Source organism: Lepisosteus platostomus, chromosome 7 (assembly GCF_059453375.1).
Source record: "Lepisosteus platostomus isolate fLepPlt1 chromosome 7, fLepPlt1.hap1, whole genome shotgun sequence".
Classification (NCBI taxonomy): Eukaryota; Metazoa; Chordata; class Actinopteri; order Semionotiformes; family Lepisosteidae; genus Lepisosteus; species Lepisosteus platostomus.
The window spans coordinates 50,918,199-50,942,616 of NC_142617.1; the positions used below are offsets into that span (position 1 = coordinate 50,918,199).

At 44.8% G+C, this 24,418-nt stretch overlaps 1 protein-coding gene across 4 annotated transcripts in view; it reads right to left on the minus strand.

Moving 5' to 3' along the window:
* Positions 1–24,418, minus strand: part of megf11 (multiple EGF-like-domains 11) — an 88,654-nt gene that overhangs the window by 58,567 nt on the left and 5,669 nt on the right. For 3 of the 4 annotated variants that reach the window (XM_088641063.1, XM_088641060.1, XM_088641062.1), the window contains exons 2-5: positions 8,236–8,369; positions 6,072–6,196; positions 4,591–4,692; positions 3,551–3,651 (exon numbers count right to left, since the gene is read on the minus strand). In XM_088641063.1, coding sequence (XP_088497189.1) covers positions 3,551–3,651; positions 4,591–4,692; positions 6,072–6,187 — 319 coding nt within the window. In that variant the 5' untranslated portion in view covers positions 6,188–6,196; positions 8,236–8,369. The remainder of the gene's footprint in view (positions 1–3,550; positions 3,652–4,590; positions 4,693–6,071; positions 6,197–8,235; positions 8,370–24,418) is intronic. The other variant, XM_088641061.1, reaches the window with a different exon arrangement.

Genomic DNA, 24,418 nt, shown 5'->3' on the forward strand with positions numbered 1-24,418 from the left:
AGAAAAGAAAAAAAAAATCAAGGAAGAACAACAGAAAATTATTAAAAGATTAGGAAGACGAGTACCTTTAATATCATCTAGCCGTGCACGCTAAAACTCATTCGGAATACAAATCTTTTAATCCTCCCGGAGATGCCGGCGGGCTTAGTGAGAAATTAACACTATGCAAAGACGCCATCAGAACAGCAAAGAAGCACTTCAGCACCACAGACAGCTCCTCTGAATAACTTGGCTTTTGCACACCTGGGAGATGGTAATCCCTAGACAAACTCTGCAAATTCAACTTCCAACCTCACTGTATACTATGGTTGCGTATATTACATTCTGCAGAGCACAGCAGGAAATAAATCTTTTTTTTCAGGAGGTGTTACTGCGTGTGTCTGTGCCTTATGTTTTACCTCACAGGACAAACAAAGGGGAGCCTATCTGGCACTAAATTAAAATCCTTATAAATGGAAAAAAAAACACTTGTAATCTGCGATAATAAAATGTTTTAAGATGTTTAGGAGGGATAAGGCAAGGGATGTCAGCTTCCTCCCCTGAAATAAATCTGCCTGACCACAAACTCTCCTGAGCCTAAAGACACAAAGGTCCTAAAACCTAAAAAAGAAGCAGGTGACCCCTCCACACATCACCGGAAACGTGATTGCTCTGGCTGGCATCTCATCTGGACAGGAGAGAGGTGGGGCGATGGCTACAGTGAACATCCTCTCACTGTTGGCAGACCTTACACTTTCCATAAACTAGCTGTTCCCCAAATTAAAGTTCCAAACCATATTGATAGACAAGAAATAAATTATTGATTAGCATATTTACAGCCCCTGGGACCCCTGCTAAGCCCACATGTGCTTGATGGTCCCCTGCTGGGGTATGAACGCTGAGGGAGGGTCAGGGGGCAGGGGGGGACACCTCCAGGCCACTGACTGAGCCAGACATCAGACGTGGACAGCAGTCGGGCAGGGTGGCTCACGGGTGTGAGCAGTCACATCTTGTCAAGGAATCTCCCAAATTGCTTAGCAGTGACGTTTTAAGGGATTCTCATAGCAGGAAAATGCATACAGCAGGAAAAACCCTAGGTAGATATGCATTCGTTTCATTCTTTTTTAAATACTCAGAATCCCGGACATTAAGGAGAAGATTTCTTCTTCCTTCTTTGTAAGGTTTCGCTGCACAACTGCAGTGTACAGGACAGTGTGAATGAGGTCTTTGGGCAGTGTAACTCGACTCTATTGTTAGAATAATGCTTCAAAACACACACTTGGGTTGAACTAGATGTAAACTACTGTAGTCTTCTCTCGCCTTCTGTTGTGCTCCTGCCACCACTTCATTCCTTTCCCTCAAACCAACGGTCTGAAACAATTTTCACTCTGACTGCTGCGAGGCCCTTCTGCCCTCGTGATGCTGTTAACGCAGCATAAGAGACAGTTTATGAAGGATTTTATCACAGGGGTTTTACTCGAAAGAAGAGCATAAACCTCGCAAGTTACAGAGACAGCCTCCGATGAGAGGGAGTGCTTTTCACAGCATCCTGCAAATATTAACGCAGACCCTCGCAGACTCACTCAACATACCGGCTCCCTGCCTTCATAAAGAATTAAAACAGTCAACTGCATGATCAAAGCGAGAGTGAAAAGGGCAGCATAAAGAAAGCTGTGAGAGAAGGAGAGAGAGAGAGAAAGGGATACAGAAGAAAAACAGAGAGAGGGAGAGAGAAATCCATTTAGTAAATTAGATGCTATTTCCACCTGACTCACATTTAAAGGGAACCTTTCAATTAGCTTATGCTTAGAGTATTGCAGAACAAAAGGCCTGTCCGCTGTACTTATCATTAAGAAAGCAAGCAAGGAACATTTGAGAATTGCTCTACTATATCACGGTCAGTAACAAATCTCAACAATAAAGTCTGAGGCTGTTTGCCTGAAGAGCCCTTCAGGGCGATACCTCTCTGAGACGCCTCATAAATCTGTTTACAGCACTGGCTCGAAAAGAAAAACCACTTTGCCTCTCTGGACAACTGTTTAAGGAGGAGAAATGAAGACATTTCTTTCCAAACTTGGTATAGAGTATACAGCAGAAGAAGAACAAAACCAGAACTCTTGCTGCAAAGCAACATTAGGCGGCCGATGTATTTCCTTAGTGGTTGTTTTTCATTTCCACCCAGGATACCATCAGTGTACATGGTGCTCTGATGGAATTAAAAATCGTCTTTGACAAAGTTAATGATCTTCTCAGCAGGAGCAGTTAAAATCCTGTTTCTTTACACAAAACACAAAATGCTTAGGTTCGACTTTCATTTCAAAACAGAAAAATAAAAATGCAATTATGAGCCCAGAAGAAATTCTACACTATAAACTTGCAATCCCCAAAATGTGCTTACTGATGAATCGTTTTGCGCATCCTTCCCATTTCTTTGATACTGTTATTTTTCCCCTTTCATCCAGCCCTCTGTGGTTTTATGACTATTGTCTGATGCTGCTCCAGCCCATAACTTGATCCCAGGCAGGCCGTCAATTTCTTTTAGTGTTTGAGAGTTCAATTAAAAAAGCTCTGGTCTAGGCTGAGCAGTAAGGGGAACTACAGTGTGTGGGAAGGGAAATTCAGATGGATGGCACGCACAATAAGAAAGCAAGCAAGATAACAGAAAAGAGTTCCCAGTCTAACATGGCCAAGGCTTGTGTGCTGCAGAGCCTTTGCTTTACATGATGTCAGGACATTTCATGCAATTAAAGGAACTTCCTTTACTTATTTTTTATGTTAAGCCATTGCTGTACTGCTACGCATATAGCCAACATGGGGACATGAACAATGTAGCTTAAAGACATAAAAGAAAGACAAAAACTGGTTGTAATCAGTGGCAGTTTAGGATTTTTTCTCCTAGAGGGTCTAAGGAATTGTGTTTAATTTCTGAGCCCACGGGAGCCTGAGAGAATTAACCTTTCAGAACAATCTCTCAGGGGATTTTTAAACAAGCTTTTGAAAGAATCCCAAAGGCACAGCCTGAAGGGGGTTAGCCTACCGACAGTTCAAAACAACAACTAGAGTGGAAGCAAAGCTCACGGAATGTATTAGTGACATTGATTGGGAAAGCGTTTGCCTCATCAACACTGACTGAAAAAATACCAAATTCCAAATGCATTACCTGCCAAAATGGGTTTCTGAAAACAAAGCACACGCTGAACTTGACAGCACTTATCAATGACCTCTGAAAATGTCATTTTAAACAGCAGAAATTTTAATTAAAAGAAATTTGACAAGCTCACAGCCCTGGGGTATTCAGGTATTATTGTCTACCTATAATGCATTGTGCAGTGTGTGGCAGCAAATAAACCTTTTTTTTAGATGATGAAAATTCGGAGGAGAACTCATATGACGCTATTTTTTACATGACCAGGAGTTCAAAAAACCTCGTTCCTACATGAGATTTCCAAACCAGGTGTTTAAAATCTGCCACCGCTGAAAGACAATGGAGGGTCCTGGCTCTGGACACAAGCAGGGTAGCTGGGACAGGGCACTCGGAAGAGACCGTAAGGCAGGAGGAGACGTGACTCACGGACACACAGGTCCCCGCTCTCGAAGTACCCCGGGCAGCACTGGGACCGACGCCGGTACATGGTCCTCACACCCCGCCGGTACGCAGTCTTGTAGCTGATTCTAGAAAAAAACAATCAGGCAACCAAAGAAAAATGTATTAGACTTCCATGCTCAAAAGGATACTGGCACCCTGCTCTGAGCCCACTCTTTATTATCTGCTGCTCTTCCCCATAGCCCTGGCAGCCTGCACAGTGCACTAACATGGTCTGTCCTACTGCCTTCCAGTCCATGAGAGCCCCCTCTCCAGCCTGAACACATACAACAGACCCAGACAGACCTGCCTCTGCAGCCTCTAAGACACCCTGGGCATCGCCAAGTAGTGCAAAAAAAAAGGAGTGAGCCAGGTCAGCCATTTGCAGACTGATGGATGTTTAGCTTGGTTGGGCTTCTATTTGTTCTGCGTTTGGTGAGCTTCCTGCAATTTGACAACTGTACGTTTATAGCAATTAAAGTGCTAAAACAGCAGACCCTAGCCTGGGATTGGAGGAATTGCCTCAGTGTCAGGAGTTAGAATGCAACACTTTGAAACATGAAGAAAGAAAGCAATATCCTGGAAAGGAGTCATTCAAAACTCACATCAAGGACACCTTGGATTGCAGGGATTGCAGTTTCAGAATAACGACACACCGTATGCACAGCTCTTAGCTGTCGACTATAAACCTGTAATGCCGTGATTAAAACTTAGGGTGCATGGGGGTGACTGTCAAATGAAGGTATCAGGAAGACAACCATAAAATGACTTTGTCTTTCTTTCTGACATGAAGCAATATAGAGAACACTAGATTTTTTTATCTTTTAAGATAGCAAACTTGAACCTTTTCTCCCTTGACAGCTTTATATTTAAGTAATTTAAGCAAAGTCATTCAAAGCATGTGGTCGCTTCGGATATTAACACAGCCCTGCGCTGGCGGTTTGCGTGATGCATGGTTTTGAAGCAATTCAGAGGAAGTAGCTTTTCCAGGTTAAGTGTATTGCCTATGGTTATTGCATTGTACCCACCTGTGCCTGGTGCATTTGAACCAGTTAAGAATATCAGTGCATCTGGTGTAGTAGATCTGATCGAAAGGGTGGGCATAAGACTCCTGCACAGTCACGGCATAGCTGGAAGGAGAGCAGAGGAGCACCTTAACATCTTTGAAAATGATAGATTTTACTTACAGCTGATTGCAGACTGGCTGCAGTAGGACTTTATTTCTATGTAGAGAGACAGATAGTAGCTCGGTAGTAAAATAAAATTCAATTATCGCTATTCCTAAAACAATATTTTTCTTTAATGCAACATAAAAGTAAAGCTCCAAAGAAAACAGAATTTAAGATTGCACCCTAAAAATGAAAATACGGATATACAGATCGCACTTGAAGAAGAAATGAGACAATGTAAGTACCAGACATTAATCTGGTAAAGTACTGATGAGCAAGTAAGGAGAAAATTGTTATTTACCATGCTGTTTATTTCATACAACAAATTTATTGTTTAATGCTTTGAGGACCGCATTGTATTCCAAATTCCAGTTGTATAGCTTGATCCAGTAATATTGTGAATAAACTGACACATTGTTTGAGACTAAGCATACTGATATGCAAGGGGAACTGCGTTCTCCACACTGCCTTCATTTGCAAGTCTGTAGCACCCGGCTCTCCTGTCTGAGTTACAGTCCCCCCTCCTTCACGGAGAAGCTTTCTGGCAGGACAAAACCATCCGCAGAGATTACATCTAGTTCAACACGCACCAGAGGAAATTAGTCACCATATATCTTAAAGGGTTTATATTTCCCTCTTTGCATAAGGAGGAAGCGATTATCACAGCATATTTTTCACAGCTGACACCACCAAATACAACATAATTATTTCAGCGATAGGGTTCATTTGATTGATTAAGGTATAAGTACACCCATCAATCCGCTGGGGTGTTTCATTTCTATTTGCACTTTCTCACCCTGCAATGCTCCTGGCTCTGCCTGGGAAAATCAATGTGCGTGTGCTGTCTCTAAGCTGTCTTTGGCTGAATGACCAGGAGAGGAGATCTGACTCCTTATGTATAGCAGCAGCTTCATCCATTTCAGGTTTTAGGAGCAGCGGGGTGTCAAAGCAAATACATATCGTTCATGTCATTACAACTCTAAATCTGCTTATACAGATATACCCAAGTTTGACAGATCCAGCATTTTGACCCGGTCGCACATACAAGAGCCTTCCGCTCATAAACCCTGGAATGGCTGAGAGTGAAAAGTGTGAAACTGTTAAGCAAAGGACAGGGCAAAGGACAGGAAACCCTTTTCGTGGGATTTGGGAACCAAGAGCTTCGTTGCTGCTGACTCTAAGAAAGGCCTGATGGAATCCGTGCTGCTGGCAATGAAAGAAGCACGATGGACCACTTGATCTTCCCCCACCTCACTTGTTACCTTTCTTATGTTCTGGCCTGACTTGCATGCCTACATTCTCCTTTCTATCCCTAGAAAAGTGAAAGGAAGTCTCCTTACCTCTCCCAGTGACTGCAGACGTTGGGGTCATCTGGGTTGAGCCCCACTGCCCTTGCCAGGACCCCGAGAAAGGCCACTAGTGCCAGGATGCAGGGGGAGCCCCCTCCTGGCTCCATGTTCGCAGCCTGGGGAAAGCAGAGGCAAGTACTAGAGTTCTGTCAAAGCAGTTTTCACTATTGACTCTACAAAATGATCTAAAAACAAAACCTGTTGTAAATGTAGCAATCCATGTATTTTTACTAAGTCTCAACATAATACACTTGCAAATACAGTCTTTGAGTTGAAAAAGAATACCAATGTCACAAAATCCTCCGATTTAGATAAATCAGGAAAGGAAAGTTTGTAATGTAATGGTGTCACAACAGAATTTAGTCTTTAAACTACAGGAATACTGAAGGGCAGCCTTATTTCCATAGCCTGAATATTCTTTGACACACTGTGACTTAATCTGTAAAACCCCAGAACCTCAAACAGGACCGTAACACAAAAAATTTCCCAAAAATTAAAAGGAGCACGTGCTTATTCACTACTGTTCCATTTGGAAAATAACAGTAGTGTTTTATATGCCAACTAAGAAAAACAAATAGAGAGTTGTTTCTGATTTTATAAAAGCAACACAACACGAAAGAAAAATACTTAACGCCTTCATGAACTTTTTGGAGACATATTGCTGTCTTCTAAGAGCAGAGCCTTGGGATTCAGCTGGAAATATTATAATATTATAATTTTCATGCAAAGCCATGTAAACGATATATAAAAGGCTATGGGTTCTTAAGGGAAACTGCCTGAATGCCCTTTTACAGCAGGGAAATGAACGCTCTAACAAACACTGTATACTGTGAAATCGAAAAGGCCATGGAGGCCACTACTGTACATCTTCACACACCGTGTGTTGCTTGATGGTTATACAAATCACCTGATGAAGCTAAGGACTGACACCTGCAATGCAGCTGTTTATTAGACCTTCCTCTTAAAAGTATGCCCATTTCTCTTTCCCAGGCCTTCAAGCATCCCGACAGTGATGTCAATAACATCACAGTAACCCTTCCTGGAGTACTGCAGAGGATCTGAGGGTCGGACATTGAGACAGACTGATAGCAGCAACCCCCCCTGCCACCACCACCTCCTACAGCAGATGCGCTGAGTCCTGGCTCAGTCAGCAGCACAGGACTGAGATGTATGTAGTTAATTCATGAAAGGAAATCGATAGAACCTTCACTTCACCTAAGTACCAGTTCATATACAGAGTCAGAGGTTAAATTCAAGATCACCCTGGTAACACAATGATTAATTCTCCAAAACACTGAACAGCAAACTGCATCCACTCTCTCTTTAGCTCTCTGCTGCAGCGATAATCAGATTGAACTGAACTTTTTTTTACGAGCAAGTATGTCCCATAAAGAAGAACATGATTAAAACCACTGCTGAAACAAGAAATACGCTAATAGGGTCAATAGAAATGTAAAAGGCTTTTAAAAACATACAGGATTCAAATTACCAGATAATTTTAAGACTTGTGATTTCATTGATAGGAACAGTTCTACATGGTCTGTGATTATGTGCTGATTTTTGATCCAATGAGAAATCTTGAAAAATCCATTCACAATTAACATTAATTATGGTGAATGTTCACAATGATCAACAAATTGAACTGAATTGGATTCGTGAAGAAGAATCCCTGAAACATTGTTTTGAAATACAAACACAGCTCCCATTACCATCTACAAAGCTCAGTCTCCAATGCAGCTCACCCATTAAGGGGGAACTGCAACACTATTTTTATATTCCGGGGTTTGAAAGAATCGGCATTGATGAATGCATTTCAAACCACAGTGAAAGTAAATATACACAGTAACGTTTAGAACCTCCAATTTACATCACAAAACAGATTACATTTCCAAGTACGCGCAGCGCCATATTCTGCGATTCAGAACAAGGCAACAAAACTTCCGGTGAAGTGAAGTGGCCCCTGTTACATTAAACAAGCCCTTCATTAGTGTCAAACTAGTTCCAGTAAACAACTTCAATCAACATTAAACAAAAGGCCTATGTACACATGCATATGATGCACAAAACACAGACATAGGGTATATACAGTACCAAGAGGGACAAAAGCAGGAATTCCAAAAGAGCAAAAGCAGTTCTCCACACGAATCAGGCTCACCTCCAGCACTACCGATTCCTGCACGGTCTGTCAGTGGCCGCACGGTGATCAGAGGGGTCGAGCCGCCCGGGAGGCAGCAGGTGGACAGGGGGCGGTCAGTCGGGCAGGCAGGCAGGTGTCCAGGCGGTACAAGTCTGTGCGTCAGAGAGCAGCAGTGAGAACACTCCAAGGAAAAGCAGCATGATGAAGGAGGGGAGGAAGTGGATACTTGTGCATACATCACCATAGTAATGGAAATCAACGTGCAAGGCAGGGGCACAGCGGCAACCCCACACACCCCACAGAACACGCACAGGTTATAACAAACGGATCAGTCATTCAAGTGAGGCTTTAAAATGAAAGCCAAAAGCACAAGTCAGATTGAAGACAGGTGCCCTTCAGGCTGTTTACCAGTTTATCAGAGTCTCAGACAACAATTTGGTAAAGTGGCAAAAGTGCAGGAGGCTTTAACCTAATTAAACCATCAAAACCTCTGCTTTCTACTGAGTTGTTTATGCTCTTGAGGAGCTAATGACATAAAATAAATGACATGCAAAATCATGCTTTTCAACCACAGGCAGAAAATGTCAGTAATTTGAATTTTTTTCAGTCAAGGCATAAATGCTTAACATTCATGCTGGTGATCTGACCCCATTGAAAGAGGTCTCTGTACAGGCAGGGCTGTGCATCATGAGAGGACTGATATTCTGTGATACTAACAAGATTAATCTGCAGTTTGCAGCAATTTGGGCAGGAGATTTTATGGTAATTCTGACAATATTTTGTTACTTTAAGATGTCATGCATGGTACAATGATTACCATTTTTGTCCTGTGAAACAAAAAATATTTTTTAATGTTGAATAATAATGAATGAAGTAACCACAGTTTACTGTGGTTTTTAAATACATATTTAACCCACAAGCCCCTCCCTTCATCTCCAGAGAGCAGGCCCTTAATTTCCATGTTTTCAGGGTAATTGCACGCCCACTCATTCTACTTTCCAGAGTGAAAGCTTGCATTATTACAGGCAGGTTCGTGTCATTAATGTCTTTCTGGATTGCCAGCACTTTAAGTGATTTCTCAACAGTGGCTAAATCTATGCCATGCCATTATTACAATTATTGTAATTGTCTTGGGCAGCTCTAACGAAGGGATAATGACAATAATAAAGTTCTGCAGGTCTTATCAGAAGCCCAGGATTTTTCCACAGATGACCAGAGGTCACTGCTGTGTCTCTGCTCCCTGCTTGCTTTCTCTGATGAAGGTAAATGCAACAAGCCTGCTGTGAATAATTTGTGTCCGTTTCTCTTTCAGATGTATGTGCGGCTCTCCGGCACCCGGTGCAGGCAGGCGGCTGGCTGCAAAGAACTACTCAGCCCCCCTCACCTCACCTCACCTCACCAGTGCCCCCTGTGGCCTGCTCTGTCTCTGCAGCCCAGCTCTCACTTGCCCGGGCAGACGCACACCCGCCCCGCCCCGCCTCCAGAGAGGCAGTCCCGCTCCGGGCTGGCGGGAGTGAGGTGTTACGCCAATCCGTAGGAGGAGAGGCCACGCCACTTCCAATTACTGGACATAACGAACCATGTCATCTCCTGTCGGCTGAGTAACTCGTTCTTACATGATTAGAATAAGAGCGAGATTAGACACAGGGTTGCGACTTTAGAGTTTCCATGCAATTACATGACATGTCGCGTTCCTGGCGGTGCGTCTGTAATCACACACTTGTGATTAACACACACATACCCCCCTTCCCTTTCTCGTGCTTTAAAATGTTGAACATTCCTGAGAACTGAGTTATCTGGGGAATAACTTAGCACATTGGAAGCAAAGTGCTCAGAATAATTGGGGTCTATTATTTATTTGCAGGAAATCATGAAAAGCAAAGCTTCTTCAAGTTATTCAACAGAAAGGAAATGGGTAAACTGACATTCAGCAGGGTGGCTGTGTGTCAGTGTGCGCCAGTGTAGCTGTGTGCGAGTGCGAGCATGCGCCAGTGTGAGTGTGGCTGTGTGTCAGTGTTGCTGTGTGTGAGTGTGTGTCAGTGTTGCTGTGTGTGAGTGTATGTCAGTGTAGCTGTGTATGAGTGTGAGGGCGAGTGTGTGTCGGTGTGGCTGTGTATGAGTGTGAGGGCGAGTGTGTGTGAGTGTGTGTCGGTGTGGCTGTGTATGAGTGTGAGGGCGAGTGTGTGTGAGTGTGTGTCGGTGTGGCTGTGTATGAGTGTGAGGGCGAGTGTGTGTGGCTGTGTGTCGGTATGGCTGTGTATGAGTGTGAGGGCGAGTGTGTGTGGCTGTGTGTCGGTGTGGCTGTGTATGAGTGTGAGGGCGAGTGTGTGAGTGTGTGTCAGTGTAGCTGTGTATGAGTGTGAGGGCGAGTGTGTGTGGCTGTGTGTCGGTATGGCTGTGTATGAGTGTGAGGGCGAGTGTGTGTGGCTGTGTGTCGGTGTGGCTGTGTATGAGTGTGAGGGCGAGTGTGTGTGAGTGTGTGTCGGTGTGGCTGTGTATGAGTGTGAGGGCGAGTGTGTGAGTGTGTGTCAGTGTAGCTGTGTATGAGTGTGAGGGCGAGTGTGTGTGAGTGTGTGTCGGTGTGGCTGTGTATGAGTGTGAGGGCGAGTGTGTGTGGCTGTGTGTCGGTGTGGCTGTGTATGAGTGTGAGAGCGAGTGTGTGTGAGTGTGTGTCGGTGTGGCTGTGTATGAGTGTGAGGGCGAGTGTGTATGAGTGTGTGTCGGTGTGGCTGTGTATGAGTGTGAATGTGTGCCAGTGTAACGGTGTATGAGTGTGAGTGTGTGCCAGTGTGTGAGTCTGGCTATGTGTCAGTGTTGCTGTGTATGAGTGTGAGTGCGAGTGTGTGTGAGTTTGTGTCGGTGTGGCTGCGTATGAGTGTGAATGTGTGCCAGTGTAACTGTATATGTGTGTGAGTGTGTGTCGGTGTGGCTGTGTATGAGTGTGAATGTGTGCCAGTGTAACTGTATATGTGTGTGAGTGTGTGTCGGTGTGGCTGTGTATGAGTGTGAATGTGTGCCAGTGTAACTGTATATGTGTGTGAGTGTGTGTCGGTGTGGCTGTGTATGAGTGTGAATGTGTGCCAGTGTAACTGTATATGTGTGTGAGTGTGTGTTGGTGTGGCTGTGTATGAGTGTGAGTGTGTGCCAGTGTAATGGTGTATGAGTGTGAGTGTGTGTTGGTGTGGCTGTGTATGAGTGTGAGTGTGTGCCAGTGTAATGGTGTATGAGTGTGAGTGTGTGCCAGTGTGGCTGTGTATGAGTGTGAGTGTGTGTAGGTGTAATGGTGTATGAGTGTGAGTGTGTGCCAGTGTCCGTCGTGAGTGTGAGTGAGTACCTGTGTTTCTTACTGCCAGCTGTGAACCATTTAATCAAAATTGGCCTTTTCCACCGTCCACCCCGTCAGGACTCCTCACCACATCATCAACAGCAACGCTCACCCACAACAATAACAGAAAGCTAAGGCCAAAATGGGTTTTTCTTGTCTGTCACTCACTCCTCACTTTCACTCATCAAAAATGTGTTCATCCCAAACATATTTTTCCCAAAGGTGTTCACTGCTCAGTGTCCATATCCCTTCAGGATTCACAGAACCGCGTTACTTCATACATAGTTCAAGCATCTAGTTGCTCATTTCAATGTTGCTATCTTTATGGTGCTCTCAAAACAAACAGGACAAGAGAAACTATTTCAATGTTAGAATGAAAGAAGTTACATTTTAAAAATGACATTCAACATATTTCAGTCTTTTTAATTCCTTTCCGTGATGAAACTACTAGTCTTGAGGCTTGAGAGTGAAGGGGAGGCACATAGCCATGCAGTGAAGTGTCACTCGGCTTTGTCTCAGGCAAACAGAACCGCAAGACCTGTCCCAGGTGAGCCTGAGCCGAGACATTAGACCAATACAGCACATCTGTCCCTGAACGCATGACAATACAGACACATGCTGCCTCTGCCACCACCAGGGCTGCCTTTCAAACTGTGCTATTTACATGACTGAGCTCGCAGGCTCTCACTTGTGACTTGGAGCTAAATGCAATTAACCAGCATATTCCCCAGGCATTTGGCATCTGCAGTCTCCAATGGCTGATGATGCATTTCATTGCATTAGTTGCAAAGTCAATCCAGTACTGCATCTGCCTTTTTTCCTCAAGCAGCCTAAATTTATTTGCAGGAATTTATGCCACAGATTATTTGTCTCTAATTAGCTGGGGTCATATGAAACTGCAAAGGCCAGTCACTTTCATTTTTTTTCTTTCCAAGACAATGCACATAGAAAAAATGACACCCCTCTGAAGCTGTACACTGAAAGGGGAAAGTATTGCATGGAAACAATACTGTAACCATGTATTGTTTCAAAAGGTGGATGGATTCGTAAGTGTCTTTAAGAGAACGACTTATTTCTTCAAGTTCTCCTCCTACGTACGCCAACTGTAAGTGAGTAACCATATTGTATATAATAGGTGGAACGACCATTCGCAACAATGGGGTCACCTAGATCTCACACAGGCTATTAGGAAATGTGTGTGCTTCGGAAAAAATGTCAGCATGCAGTCCTTTTCCTGGGTCTATCTCAGGGTCAATGGAACACTTCCAGGACTGTGGGAACAGGTATGGGGACTGCATTCCCAGCTGCACTGGGTCAGGAGCTCTTTTGGATGTGGATCGATGCATTTCGTTTCATTTAAGGAATGCTTGTGCAATTGATTATTGGCTTTCCTTTAGGCCCCAAGTGTCCTGAAATAAAAATTGTAATTAAACTTGTTTAAAGGTGAAGTTTCCATGAATACAAATGGAAATCCTGCCAGAGAGCTAACCCAAGTCCCATGTGATCTGTATTTGTCCATGTTGCAGTAATGCTATTCTAATGCCCGTGTATTGTTCCAGTGTTTAGCAGGACTTTAACCCACTGCTTCATTAATGCAGCCATTGCTGTTTATCCAGTCTGTCATAAATCATGTTTGCAGGGCTGTTGTGCAATAAAACTAATCAAAATCCAACACCCAAAGGATGCTATTTGATCATCTGGGTGGCATCTTTCATTTAAGTAACCTTGTGAAGAGCCTACGCCAGCAGCCCAGTGTCACAAAGAAAGGACTCATTGTTCCTGCATTTATTTATTTTTACAACAAAACCCTTTACGCCAGCTGTCACATCACATCAAGTCTCCCCTGCACAGCTTCGCAGTGTGGCTCTCGGCCATCTCACAAACCTTACCGCTCGCATTAAAGAGCTTTTTACACTGAAGGGCCCTGCAGGCTCCTGGATGCATTCAGACCTGATGCATTAAAATGAGCTGTAAACCACCTGTGTCGGCATGAGGTACTACCAGCCAATCCTTTCACAACCCTGTTCTGCAAAAGTGAATCTGCCACGCAAGACTGAGCTGAATGTCTGGGTCTGAATACCAAGGTTAGACAAAAACAAGCACATGGTTCCAAGAATTGACAAGGAGCGAGGTCTCTGGGCCACCACACTTCTGACCCAGCCCTGGCTGGCAGTGATGTTACAAAGATGCACCAAACTGGAATCACTGAAGCATCCTGCCAGAGTGGTGGCAGAGTGAGCCGAAGGACATCAGGTTGTGTTTTCACAGGACTCTTCGGCTGAAGAATGAAGGCCCCATGCCTACCTTCCCGTTCTGTCCCGTTCAAGGGCTTTCTTAATGAGGTTTAGATTTCTATTTGAATTCTTCGTTGTTTTTAGGATTGGGGAAATAATTACAGATCAGTGGGAAATAAAGGCAATGGACCCGAATGAAAACCTGAAAGCCGTCCTCACCAGAGTCAGTGCACAGCGTCGCACTGCGCTGCTCAGACTGACTGACAGGATTGCAAGAAAGTTGGACATGCAGCCAACATGCAACACGATGGTAGCAATTCTGAGATTCCTGAGAATCCCAGGGTTTTAATTACAAAACCCACACAGCAAATTAACACCATGGAACATTAGCAACTTATTACCGTGACTCCCTGAAATCAGCCCATCACTTATCAGACACTCATTTAGCAGCCCTGCAGTCAGAGCTGTAGCGCAGCGGCTGGATTCTAACGGCAGCCGTTTATTTCCAGTGAACCCCCAGCAGGGCTCAATTAGGCTCTTTCAGCCACCGAAGCAATTACTCACTCCGTGAGTGTCAATATAATAAGAGGATAATATGTTGTTGCTCATAATCCCCTGACAAATTAGTACAAATTAAAACCGCAATCTATAGTAGAAGAAGCTCTGTGTACACAGGACAATCCACACGGGCCATCTCGAGATGATCTACAGATCTGACATCCTGTGAGCTAATAATCCGTACCCCCTCTTCCAGCCACCACTATGTCCTACTGGTGCTCTGTGTCTGCTGACACGCCGAGCTCTGGAGAGAAGGGGAGATTACACAGAAATCAAGATCACGACTCAGGCTCTCAGGCCCAGAACTACAAGTGCATGGTGCAAGCTGCAGTGCCCCAGCGATGCCTTCACCTCGCCCCTATCAGTGCGTTCCCTTTCCCAGGATTCCTCTGGCAGAGCTGCACAGCGCACAGGAGAACGTCACGCATCATCTACCACAAAGGGCAAGAGCAGTGCAGCCAAACGACAAAGACGTGTGACCAAAGGGAGCATGTACTGTACATGCAGAAGCAACGAGAGCATGACTGACAACCCTCTATCTAAGAGAACACCAGTCAAAATCATTCATTTGTATGGAGGTCTTCCAAATCAGTAATTAGGACAGAATCGCTGATCTAGTGTGGTCCAACAGACCCAGACTGGACCAGCAGCTTAACAGTTCATGGAATCAGTCCAATCCAGCCTCACGTTAGATTATGCCATGGCAGCAGATTTCTGTGATCAGAAGATGTGTGCAGTAAAAAAAAAAATTTCTGCGCCTGTAGCTTGACTGTAATATGAGCAAACGGAGCCTGAATGGTTCATTCTTAAAAAAGAAGCCCGTCCTCAAAAATGTCACTCAGAAAACTGGGAGTTTCGTAAATCCAAACCCACTGGCCTACAATATGGGCACTACAGGCTAACTGCCTTTGATGAAATGGGTGTTGAAAGCTGATGTTGCTGCATCTGTGTATTAATGTCAATATGTCTGCATACATATATCGGGCAGGAAAAGCTACTGTAATGCTCTCCTTCTACGCCCCCAGATGCCTTGATGTCAACATTGTTATAAATGTTCATCTCTGAGCCCCAGAGCCGCGATGCCTGAGTCACAGTCCGCACCAGGGTGCAGAGCTCTTCTGTTTGTGCCAGGCCCCTCCTGAGCTGTGGGACAGGGTGCAGGCTGTGTGTTTAAAACACACCGGTGCCGTGACAGGGCTGGGGGGGAGGAGGCAGGAATAACGACACAGCTGTCAGGGTAATTTTCTGCACTAGCAGTTTCACACCTCGGTTGCTTCTTACCATCTCTGCTGAACTTTTTCCTTGATTTACAAATTGTTCTTTGTCTGAGTCATCAATCCTGCACACATGCATGACAGGGAGGGGGAAGAAACGATAATAGCCAAATCCTCCGTCCGGAGATAACAGACCAAGAGGCTCACCGGTCACAATGAGAGGACACCCACGAAGCCCCAGTGCTCCCCACGCACATGCAACAAGCCCAGGGCAGAGGGACTGGGCCAATCTCGACATCCACGACATAACAATCTAAAAATAGAAAACGGGTGACGACTGTTTTCTAGTAGACCTTTCAGGACAGGGTGTCCCAGGAGTTTTGGGAGAACATTTATTAATTAGCTCAACGCCGAAAACTGCTGCTGCTTCACAGTTATTTTTAGAAGACACAGGGTTTCATGAAATCAGTCTGGGTTTCTACGGCGCTAGACTGCGGGAGCCGAATAGAGGGCATGATGAAAAGAAAGAGCTCACTGACAGCACCTCCACATTCACAGCCTACCAGAAAAATAAAACACAGTTAACATCCCCGTTTAGGATTCATGTTTCATAGAACATTCAATGCACACACTTCCAGCACTGAAACTGGCCATGAGCTCCTCAAGACTTGGCATCTTAATGCGCGCCAAGCACTAAAACCTACTGAGCCACTTCTGCAGCACCCTAGAGCTCCTTTGTGGGACTGCTTTTCACGTGAAAAGCCTTCCGAATGGAGATCCTGGAAGAAGCCGTGCAGGCACGAAGAGCCTGACAGGGATGCAAGAAGGTGTGATTCACCAAGGAAGCCCTTTCTCTGGAAGGGCCTGCCAGTAAGGGTTAGGGAGAGTCTGTGTTATTGGCTGAAATGCTGTAGCAACTAATGAGAATCAATTAGCTCATTAGTGAGAGAGAATTACAGCATCAATTTTGCTCTAATCACAAACCACCCAATAGTACAAATTATTCATGAACTCTTAACCCGTATATAAGATGACAAAAGGGCACTGTAATTATTTATAAAACAAGTTGGCTATGTACTCAGGTATTCTGCAGATATCTTTGCTGCATTTTCATGAGCTGTGATTAAATTAACCCCGCCCCCAGACTTTAGGGACATCACTTTATGAATCCTATTGGGGCTTTCAGTGTATGTTCTAATGCTTAAACGACTTCACAAACTAATCAATCCTATAATGTTTCTTCTGAGAATATGCAAACCGGTGGCAATCCAAGTTATGCAGAAGAGAGAAATCAGAGAAATCAGGAATGGCGCTTGATGACTGGTGTCCTCCCCCAATCTCCTCCACCCGGTGTCCTGCAGAGACAATTTAAACTCCTGGCGTGAGCAGAGCACCCGCTCCACAAGCCCAGCTGGGGAGTGGTCACAGCAGTCAGCTACGGTTTGTCTATTTTATGAGAGATCTCTCTATACAGATGGTGCTATTCCCAGTGCGTGCAAAGTCATTCACATTTATCTCCATTTTTACCCCCTTAACGGAAAGGCGTCAATAAGGTGTAGTAATTACAGGGCTTGTGGAATTAATGCGTGGTCCATGTGAAAGCTGGCCTCATCTTTGGGGACACTGACTGATTCATCGTTCACAGGCCACATTGCGCCTGTACCGTATAGCTGGTGATGACCGCCTGTAAAAGAAGACCAATCCTGCCAGCTTTAAAAGGACGCCCTTTTAATATCCTTTAAGGTTTAAAACTAAAGAAAACAGAAAGTATACTGCACAGATGCACCGACATTTACATGCAATCACATTTTTTTTTTCAGAAGTCTGGTTCATCCCAGGTCACACAGAATAAATCACAATTTATAATACAAATAATATGTCAAACCTCCTATCAGTAAATTTCACAGAAGCAGACAAGACAAATCTACTTAATATCAAAATATGCAAGTAGTCTTGTCAAGGCCACCATTAGCAAAGGCAGTGTGTATAAAAAGTAATTTAGCAGATTTTTTTCTTTCTCCTTTCAGGATCAAAGGTACAAAACAGGCTAATCAGTGTGATGTTATATTCACGGGGATGTGACAACACACATCAGGAGACAGTGAGAAGACATTTGAATGCAACTGCCTCTATACTTATTACACCTCCACCCCTGACTGCCCCGACAGAAAAACCTCGGGCTGATTTATCCCTTTTTATAGCTTATTAACCTCTCGTGATCCCCCATCACAGTCAGAATTGAGAATAATTAGTTGCTGCCATTAACGACTAAAATAAGTTCTGGCAATAGCCTGGAATGCTGATGGGCCCACTGAGTGCCTGTCTGAGAAGTGACCTGTCCTTGGGCTCCGCCTCCCCCCAGGAGCTCCACCACCCCACAGGAGACGCCGGTATCCTCGTCGGAGCGTTGACATGGTCTCGCCACTCTCTGCCGAGGAGCAGGGCATGGACAAGGCAAGCAGTGCTCACACGGGGCCTTGGCGTTTGGAACCAGGCGCCCACGACTTCTAAACCGTGCGCGATGTGATGGGCACGTGCCACGGGCACCAGCCCAGCGGCGCGGCACCGAGCGAGGTCTACCGTGGGCATTCCCACAGAGAGCCGATCGCTGCTCCGCAGGCGTGACTCCCATTGCAGGGAGAGCCCCCGACCTCACCCCTTTGTCCTTGAGGGGACAGGAAGCGCACTTGTCTCGAGAGCACAGCCAGAGGGAACCCGGGCTCAGCGCCTGATTCTCTCCCTCCCGCAGAGACCTTCTGCGTGTCTTGATGCACGAGCACACGACACTGAGCCTGTCAGGTGTGCATGTTACAGCCGGGCCGGCAACAAAGCACATCAGAAGGGAGCGGAGCAGACGCCCGGAACAAAACAGAGCAGGCGATTATGAGACGTCTATTAAAGAAGGCAAAAAAATTAGTCATTACCAGAATCGCTAATTAATAGACTCCCGCTGTCACTGAACTGTATGATAATAACCAATTAAATTACAACTTAATTAAAACAACCGTTAAATATCAACACCTTTATATAAAAAGTTGGGATGATATTATTCTAGCTTTCACAATTGCTCTGTGTTACAATACACGCTCCTACAGACATGCTGTCTCCACTAAGATCACGCACCGCTTACAAACTCCTCGTAATGAAGACTTATGTCTCATTAACTTACTAAAATTAAAATATGCTTTGAAACAATCTTTCCATTTAAACAGATACCAGACATTAATCACAGTAACCGTTTTTACACAAAGCCAATACTAGAAATTCACAAGGAATTCAGAAGAATAACTTTGTCGATAATCTGATTAATGGGTTCTTAAACTGAATAACGTCGAGAGCAATTGGTTGACTGAATTAAGACTTACAAGGTCTTAAACAAGTCCTGCTCCTGAGCGAAGTGCAGCACAGACAACCGCGATTCCAAACTTTCAGTCGTTTCTCCTGTAACAGCTGGTTTAGAGTGGTCAAACACCTGTATCCCTCTGAGAAAAGCATGCCCTACCTTTTTCATTTATTCAAGCTGTGATTCACCTTCCCAGTTACTGCCCTTGGCCTGACCTGACTCAGACCAAAACTGCACCAACCAACACAAACAGAAAGATGTGGCCTCACCTCCGAGCTCTTACCTCTCACAGGTCCAAAGGTTTTTTCTGCTGCAGCGCAACAGCCCGCTGGTCTTCCTCAGATCCCTTCCTGCCCTTCTTTAGCCACAAATGGGAAGGCCCTGTGCTCACATCACTATAAAGATCTAGCCAGCCTGAATTGGTCACTGTCTGCTGCATAATGCATGAGTCGAACCTCAGAGCATTCAGTTATACACCAGTTGTCAAATCCCAGGTGCAACTCAAACTCCGTTTAATTTACAGCCCTGACTGGGATCTATTGATTATTGCTACCACACTCTTGCTGAATAAGCTAGCCCGCTAATGCGGGGATGCACACATGACTTTATCAATAATGTGAAATGCCATCAGACACCGAAGCTTCTTTGCATGGGGAGGGAGGTGGGCGTCAGTCATCGGCAATGCAGCTTCACAGAGGCACAGCAGGAGCTGTGGGTCCAATCTGCAGTGAACTCCCACAACAGGACAGGACCGGTGATGGATACAGTACGTGAAGTGTGGATCTATTTCAACAGCGGGCCATCCAGACGAAGGGAGGGAGAAGAAAGCAAGCATCCTCTTTTTTATTTAAACTAATAAATGAGCAGCAAACGCCGTTTTATTTAAGGGCAAGGGCTTATTTTAGATGGGTAGTTTGGCTTTTAGTGTAAGCTATCTTTCTTGTTTAACATTTACACTTTCTTTTTTTTCCCCAAAGTGTGGAGTCACTTAGGACTTCAAGTACTAAAGACTCTCCAAGATCCCTCCTCTGTGACCAGTCCTGCTAGCTCTAGCTCTGAAAACACTTTTAATGTTCTCTTTAAAAGGAAAAAAGGGGTTTATATTACTGGAAAACTAAGTACAGTAATCCATTGCAACACTTGGGGGAAAACCAGAAGCTATTTCCATCCTATTGATCCCCAGCACATGTCCCCGGCAGAGTTTATTTGTGAAATTAAGTTCCATTGCATGGAGCGCCAGAGACCAGAGCTTAGCTGTTAAGTGAGCAGTTTAACGCTTAATGGCAAAATATTAACAGAAAAGCGAGAGGGAGATTTGGCAGGATTTTCCTCCAGTGAGTAAATCCACTTGGAAAAGGGGTTGCTTGTTTTGTCTACGTAACAAAATCTCTACATTTCACCTAAAGTAGCTTTCTAATTTGCACCCAGAGAAAGACTTTGGATTGCAAAGCGCTTAAGGCTTTAAAACTGCCAAACTAGCTTCAGTGAATAAATGACAACTGCCCTAGATCTATTCTAACCTCTCCACCTCCAGTAAACTCTTTCCATACACAGACAGCCAGGCACCTACAGTATTGGAATATGAGAACACACGGTTGCACATTTCTGGATCTTCAGTGGACACAAGTGAGACCCTCTTGTCCACAAGACTCGATTTCGTGCTCTGTAGCTTCTGCCAGCTCCTTCTGGGCTGCTTTCGTTTCGATTTATTACCCCGCCTAACATGGTGGTGAACTAGACCTCCTGTTCCCTGCTGTTTCCAACTCGCATTCAATGTGCACGTGGCTTTCCAAGGGTTTCTGTGATAAAGCGCAGCTGAATAAGACGCCCAGTAAAAGTGCACACATTAAGATAACTGATGGGACTGAAACTTTTGAAGACAAAGAATACAGACGTGTATGTGCATGGGGGGGGGGGTTAGTAGGAGTCACTAAGTAATTTGCACTTTTTGGAGAATGCAGTTTTGCAGATATAGCGAGGCACAGAATCACCTCCTATTACTAGTCTCCAGGGATGCTAATGTAAAAGAAGATGGGGCAAGCGAAGGTATTACCATCCCTGACACGCATTTGTGCCATTGAATTCATCAAACATAAGCTAATTTGTAACCACTTTTTTGTACTCAGCACCTGTCACGGATTCAGGCCTCGCTACAGAAAAAAACCCGTCTCGTTTTGTCTTTTTGCTTTTCCTCGGGGACGGACAGGCAGGAAGGAGGCGGCCCCGAGACAAGGCGTTTATGTTAATACTCCTCTGACGAGAATTGGCAGATGGGAGCGAGCACGTCAGCAGTATTTGCGGAAAGTCACAGAATCCCCATGAGAACCGCTCTGCCATGAAGTCGGACCAGAGGAGAACTGACGAAGGCGTTAACGAGCAGATACCAGCGCGGCCACCCCACCGCCAGGCCAGTCACCCCCGAACTTGGCAGTCTCCATCCTGGCATTCCCACACACTCTCTGGGGACGGCGACTTAGCAAGGAATTGGATTCTGCAATTCAGTGCGGAGGATTTCACTACTATTACCACTTCTTCTCCTCGTACAGCGGCTCTGAACGGTGTCAGCCAGCAGATTTTGTTTTTATTCGGATGTACATGCTAATTCCAAAATTAAGGTATAAATCATGCTTCAGGTTAATTGCATATGTAGTAAGTCACCCTTCAAGAGGGTGTCCGATACATAATAATCACCGATGCTGATGCTATCAAGTCAGGAGGATACTTGGCTGCAAATATACAGTGTGTAAGTGCCATTGAATGTGCTTCAATGGTATTTCTTTTTGCAGGAACACTATAGTCTGGAGGAACTTTCATCACAAGCTCCACCAACAGAGCAGCACCTGTGGCTCATTCGGCTACAAACATGGAGGAGTGAGGAAATGACCCTTCAGAGTCAGTCACTCTGTATTCGAAACCAGACACACAGGTGCTGTGCTAAAAAAAATGGTCCAACAAGAATTTGGACATTATAGCAATAGACCTTAGAGGTGTTTTAAATTTCCAACTACTGGATAGAAGCTCACACATTTTACAAGATACCTACACACAGTATTCTGAAGTACTGACGTATTCTGAAGTACTGACTTCAGAATACAACCACCACATTTTTGATGGTACTTTCTTGTTTGTCTTAAACATTGACTCCCAAGTGTCTAAAGCAGTAAAGGCTTTTGTTTGGAGTACAGGTGTCCTACAAGTCCAGTTCAGATCAATGTCTCATCATTAGCTGACTATGCTGAGATTGTCCATGTGATGTTGTCCTACTGTTTCCCAGAAAAGGGAACATATGCCCGTATTCTACAATTGAGATCTGAGCTTTGTGAGGGTGGCCCATCTAAAACAATTGATTTAGAACTGAAGCACTATTTAAAAAAAAAACTTAAGAAAGAAGAGCACTCCTCCCTCATCAGAAAACCACTTATTCTTGTGAGAGTCGGGAAAAACCAGGACATACCCCAAATGAAACGGGGGCACAGTGCGGGACTCCAAGACTGCTTTATCTCTGAACAGGATGCCAGGATCTGTGAGGTGGGAGGAAGCAGAAGCGCTTGGCAATATCCCATTTGAAGGCAGAACGTGCAAACTCCGCACAGACAGGTTCCCAACTCCCAGATGGAATCCTATAAATGGATCATGGCCTCCAGAGGAATAAAGGAAGCTGCACTAATCCTCATGCTACCACACTCCAAAAAAGGGAGAAAACAACCTCCATCTGCACACTGCCTGTCTACAGTGAGATGCGAGGCCTGACCATGTGGAATTTCAAGCATCAGCAACCCAAACAAATTATGACAATGAGCATTAGGAAAATGAGCTTTAATGCTTTTGAGACTTTCCCTCTTTTCTTCCATCTGTTAAACTCCTATATTCTCACAGATTTCACATCTGACTTTTGAGCAGCGATTTCACTAACGAATGCAAATACAGGCCTTCTTTTTATTTATTGATTTGAAGAAGAAAAAGATGAGGAGGAAGAACATCCAAGAATGGCTCTTTCAAAGAGCAGGTTTCCCTAGGGAAGGAGGAGTCTTCTGAAGAATAAAGGAGAAGCATCTGATATTGAAACTGATGTGCAGATGAACAGGGCAGAAAAAGCACACCAGGGTACCAAGAGAGCGCCTGTATAATGTTCACTGGCTGGAAGAAAGAAAGGAGAAAGAAAAACACAAGTTGCTTTAAATTCAGAGCTCTGCAACAGAAAACAAAATGTAAATAAGGACAGTTGCCAAAAAAGCTGAAAAGGTCTTGAGTATGAAAGTGCTGCTACTTTGTGATTTCATATTTCATTAATTTTTGCTAATGTGGTCGCCCTGGCTCCAAGGCATCTGTGCAACACAGAACTGGCTGCACTACTTAACTCTAATAGCTGCCGTCTATCAGAATATTTATTCTGAAGCGCAAGATGCAGAATGAGACACCACTTCATCAAGTTGTTCGACGAAGCCTTCAGAACAGAAATCTGCTCTTGCCAGACAATGAGAATATCAGCTCATCTCCAAAAACTGGATGCTGGACAGATGCTGTCCTGTTTAAATTTCTGTAATGTTTTTTTTTTAAGAAAAAGCATTAGAAATCTCATTAACCTTCTATGCTAAACATATAAGTATGGAAAAAAAAAGATTTATCGGCTCTATGCATGAAAGTTGCATTCAATAACGCAGTTATTGACTGGAGTATACACAAGTACACTGGTTTAAAGAAAGTCTTTCAGTGATCACACCAGAGTAGCGAGAAACAAGATAAATTCTCCCTTGACAGTCATGCTCCCATATTTATTGACAAATCTCACAAAAGGGGTTTTTGCACAGAATCACCAGTAAGAGAAAACCGCTGTCTCCGATGTTATCGCCCATCTTCAAGCCATAAAAGAAAACTTCAAAGGAGCGTAAGACGACAGACTTGTATTTTTGAAACCCATGTCGTAAACGGTTACGACCAAATAATCGATCGCGATGGCGCTGCTTGAAGGAGTGAACTAATGTTGCTTTTCAGAACAGAGCCGGTGGTGGCCTCTTCTCATTTTTCACTCTGGAATTCGTTTTTAATTACAGGCGCAAAACAAGCCAAGGATTTAATGGGAAATGAATTGCGAAGTGTTGTTTTTTTTATTGTGGTCGTGCGTCCCTCGCCTCTCGTGAGGTGCGGGTCTGCGCCGGGATGCCCAGGTTTCCTGGAGGAGGAGGTTTGGGGGGGGGTAGATCCTGGACTCTTTTGAAAGAACAGTCACCAGCGTGGACCTGCGTCGCCAGCGGAGACGCTGGTCTTGGAGGGCACCGGAGCTTTCATAATGCAGGGCTTCACGCCTCCCTGAGAGAGCACAAGAGCTCGGTCCTTCCATTGTCGGGAGCGAGTGCGCCCTGCCCGGCCGCAGCGCCCACCGGGAGCGGAGCGGGGCGTCAGGGGACAGCCCGAGCGGAGCTCGTCCCGCTCCTCGGCACATTAAGGCGGCGCTCGCCCCGGGGCAGGCATTCACGGGGTTGCGTTTCCTTTTGTGCTTTCGCCGCGACCCATCCAGTCGCAGCCCCTC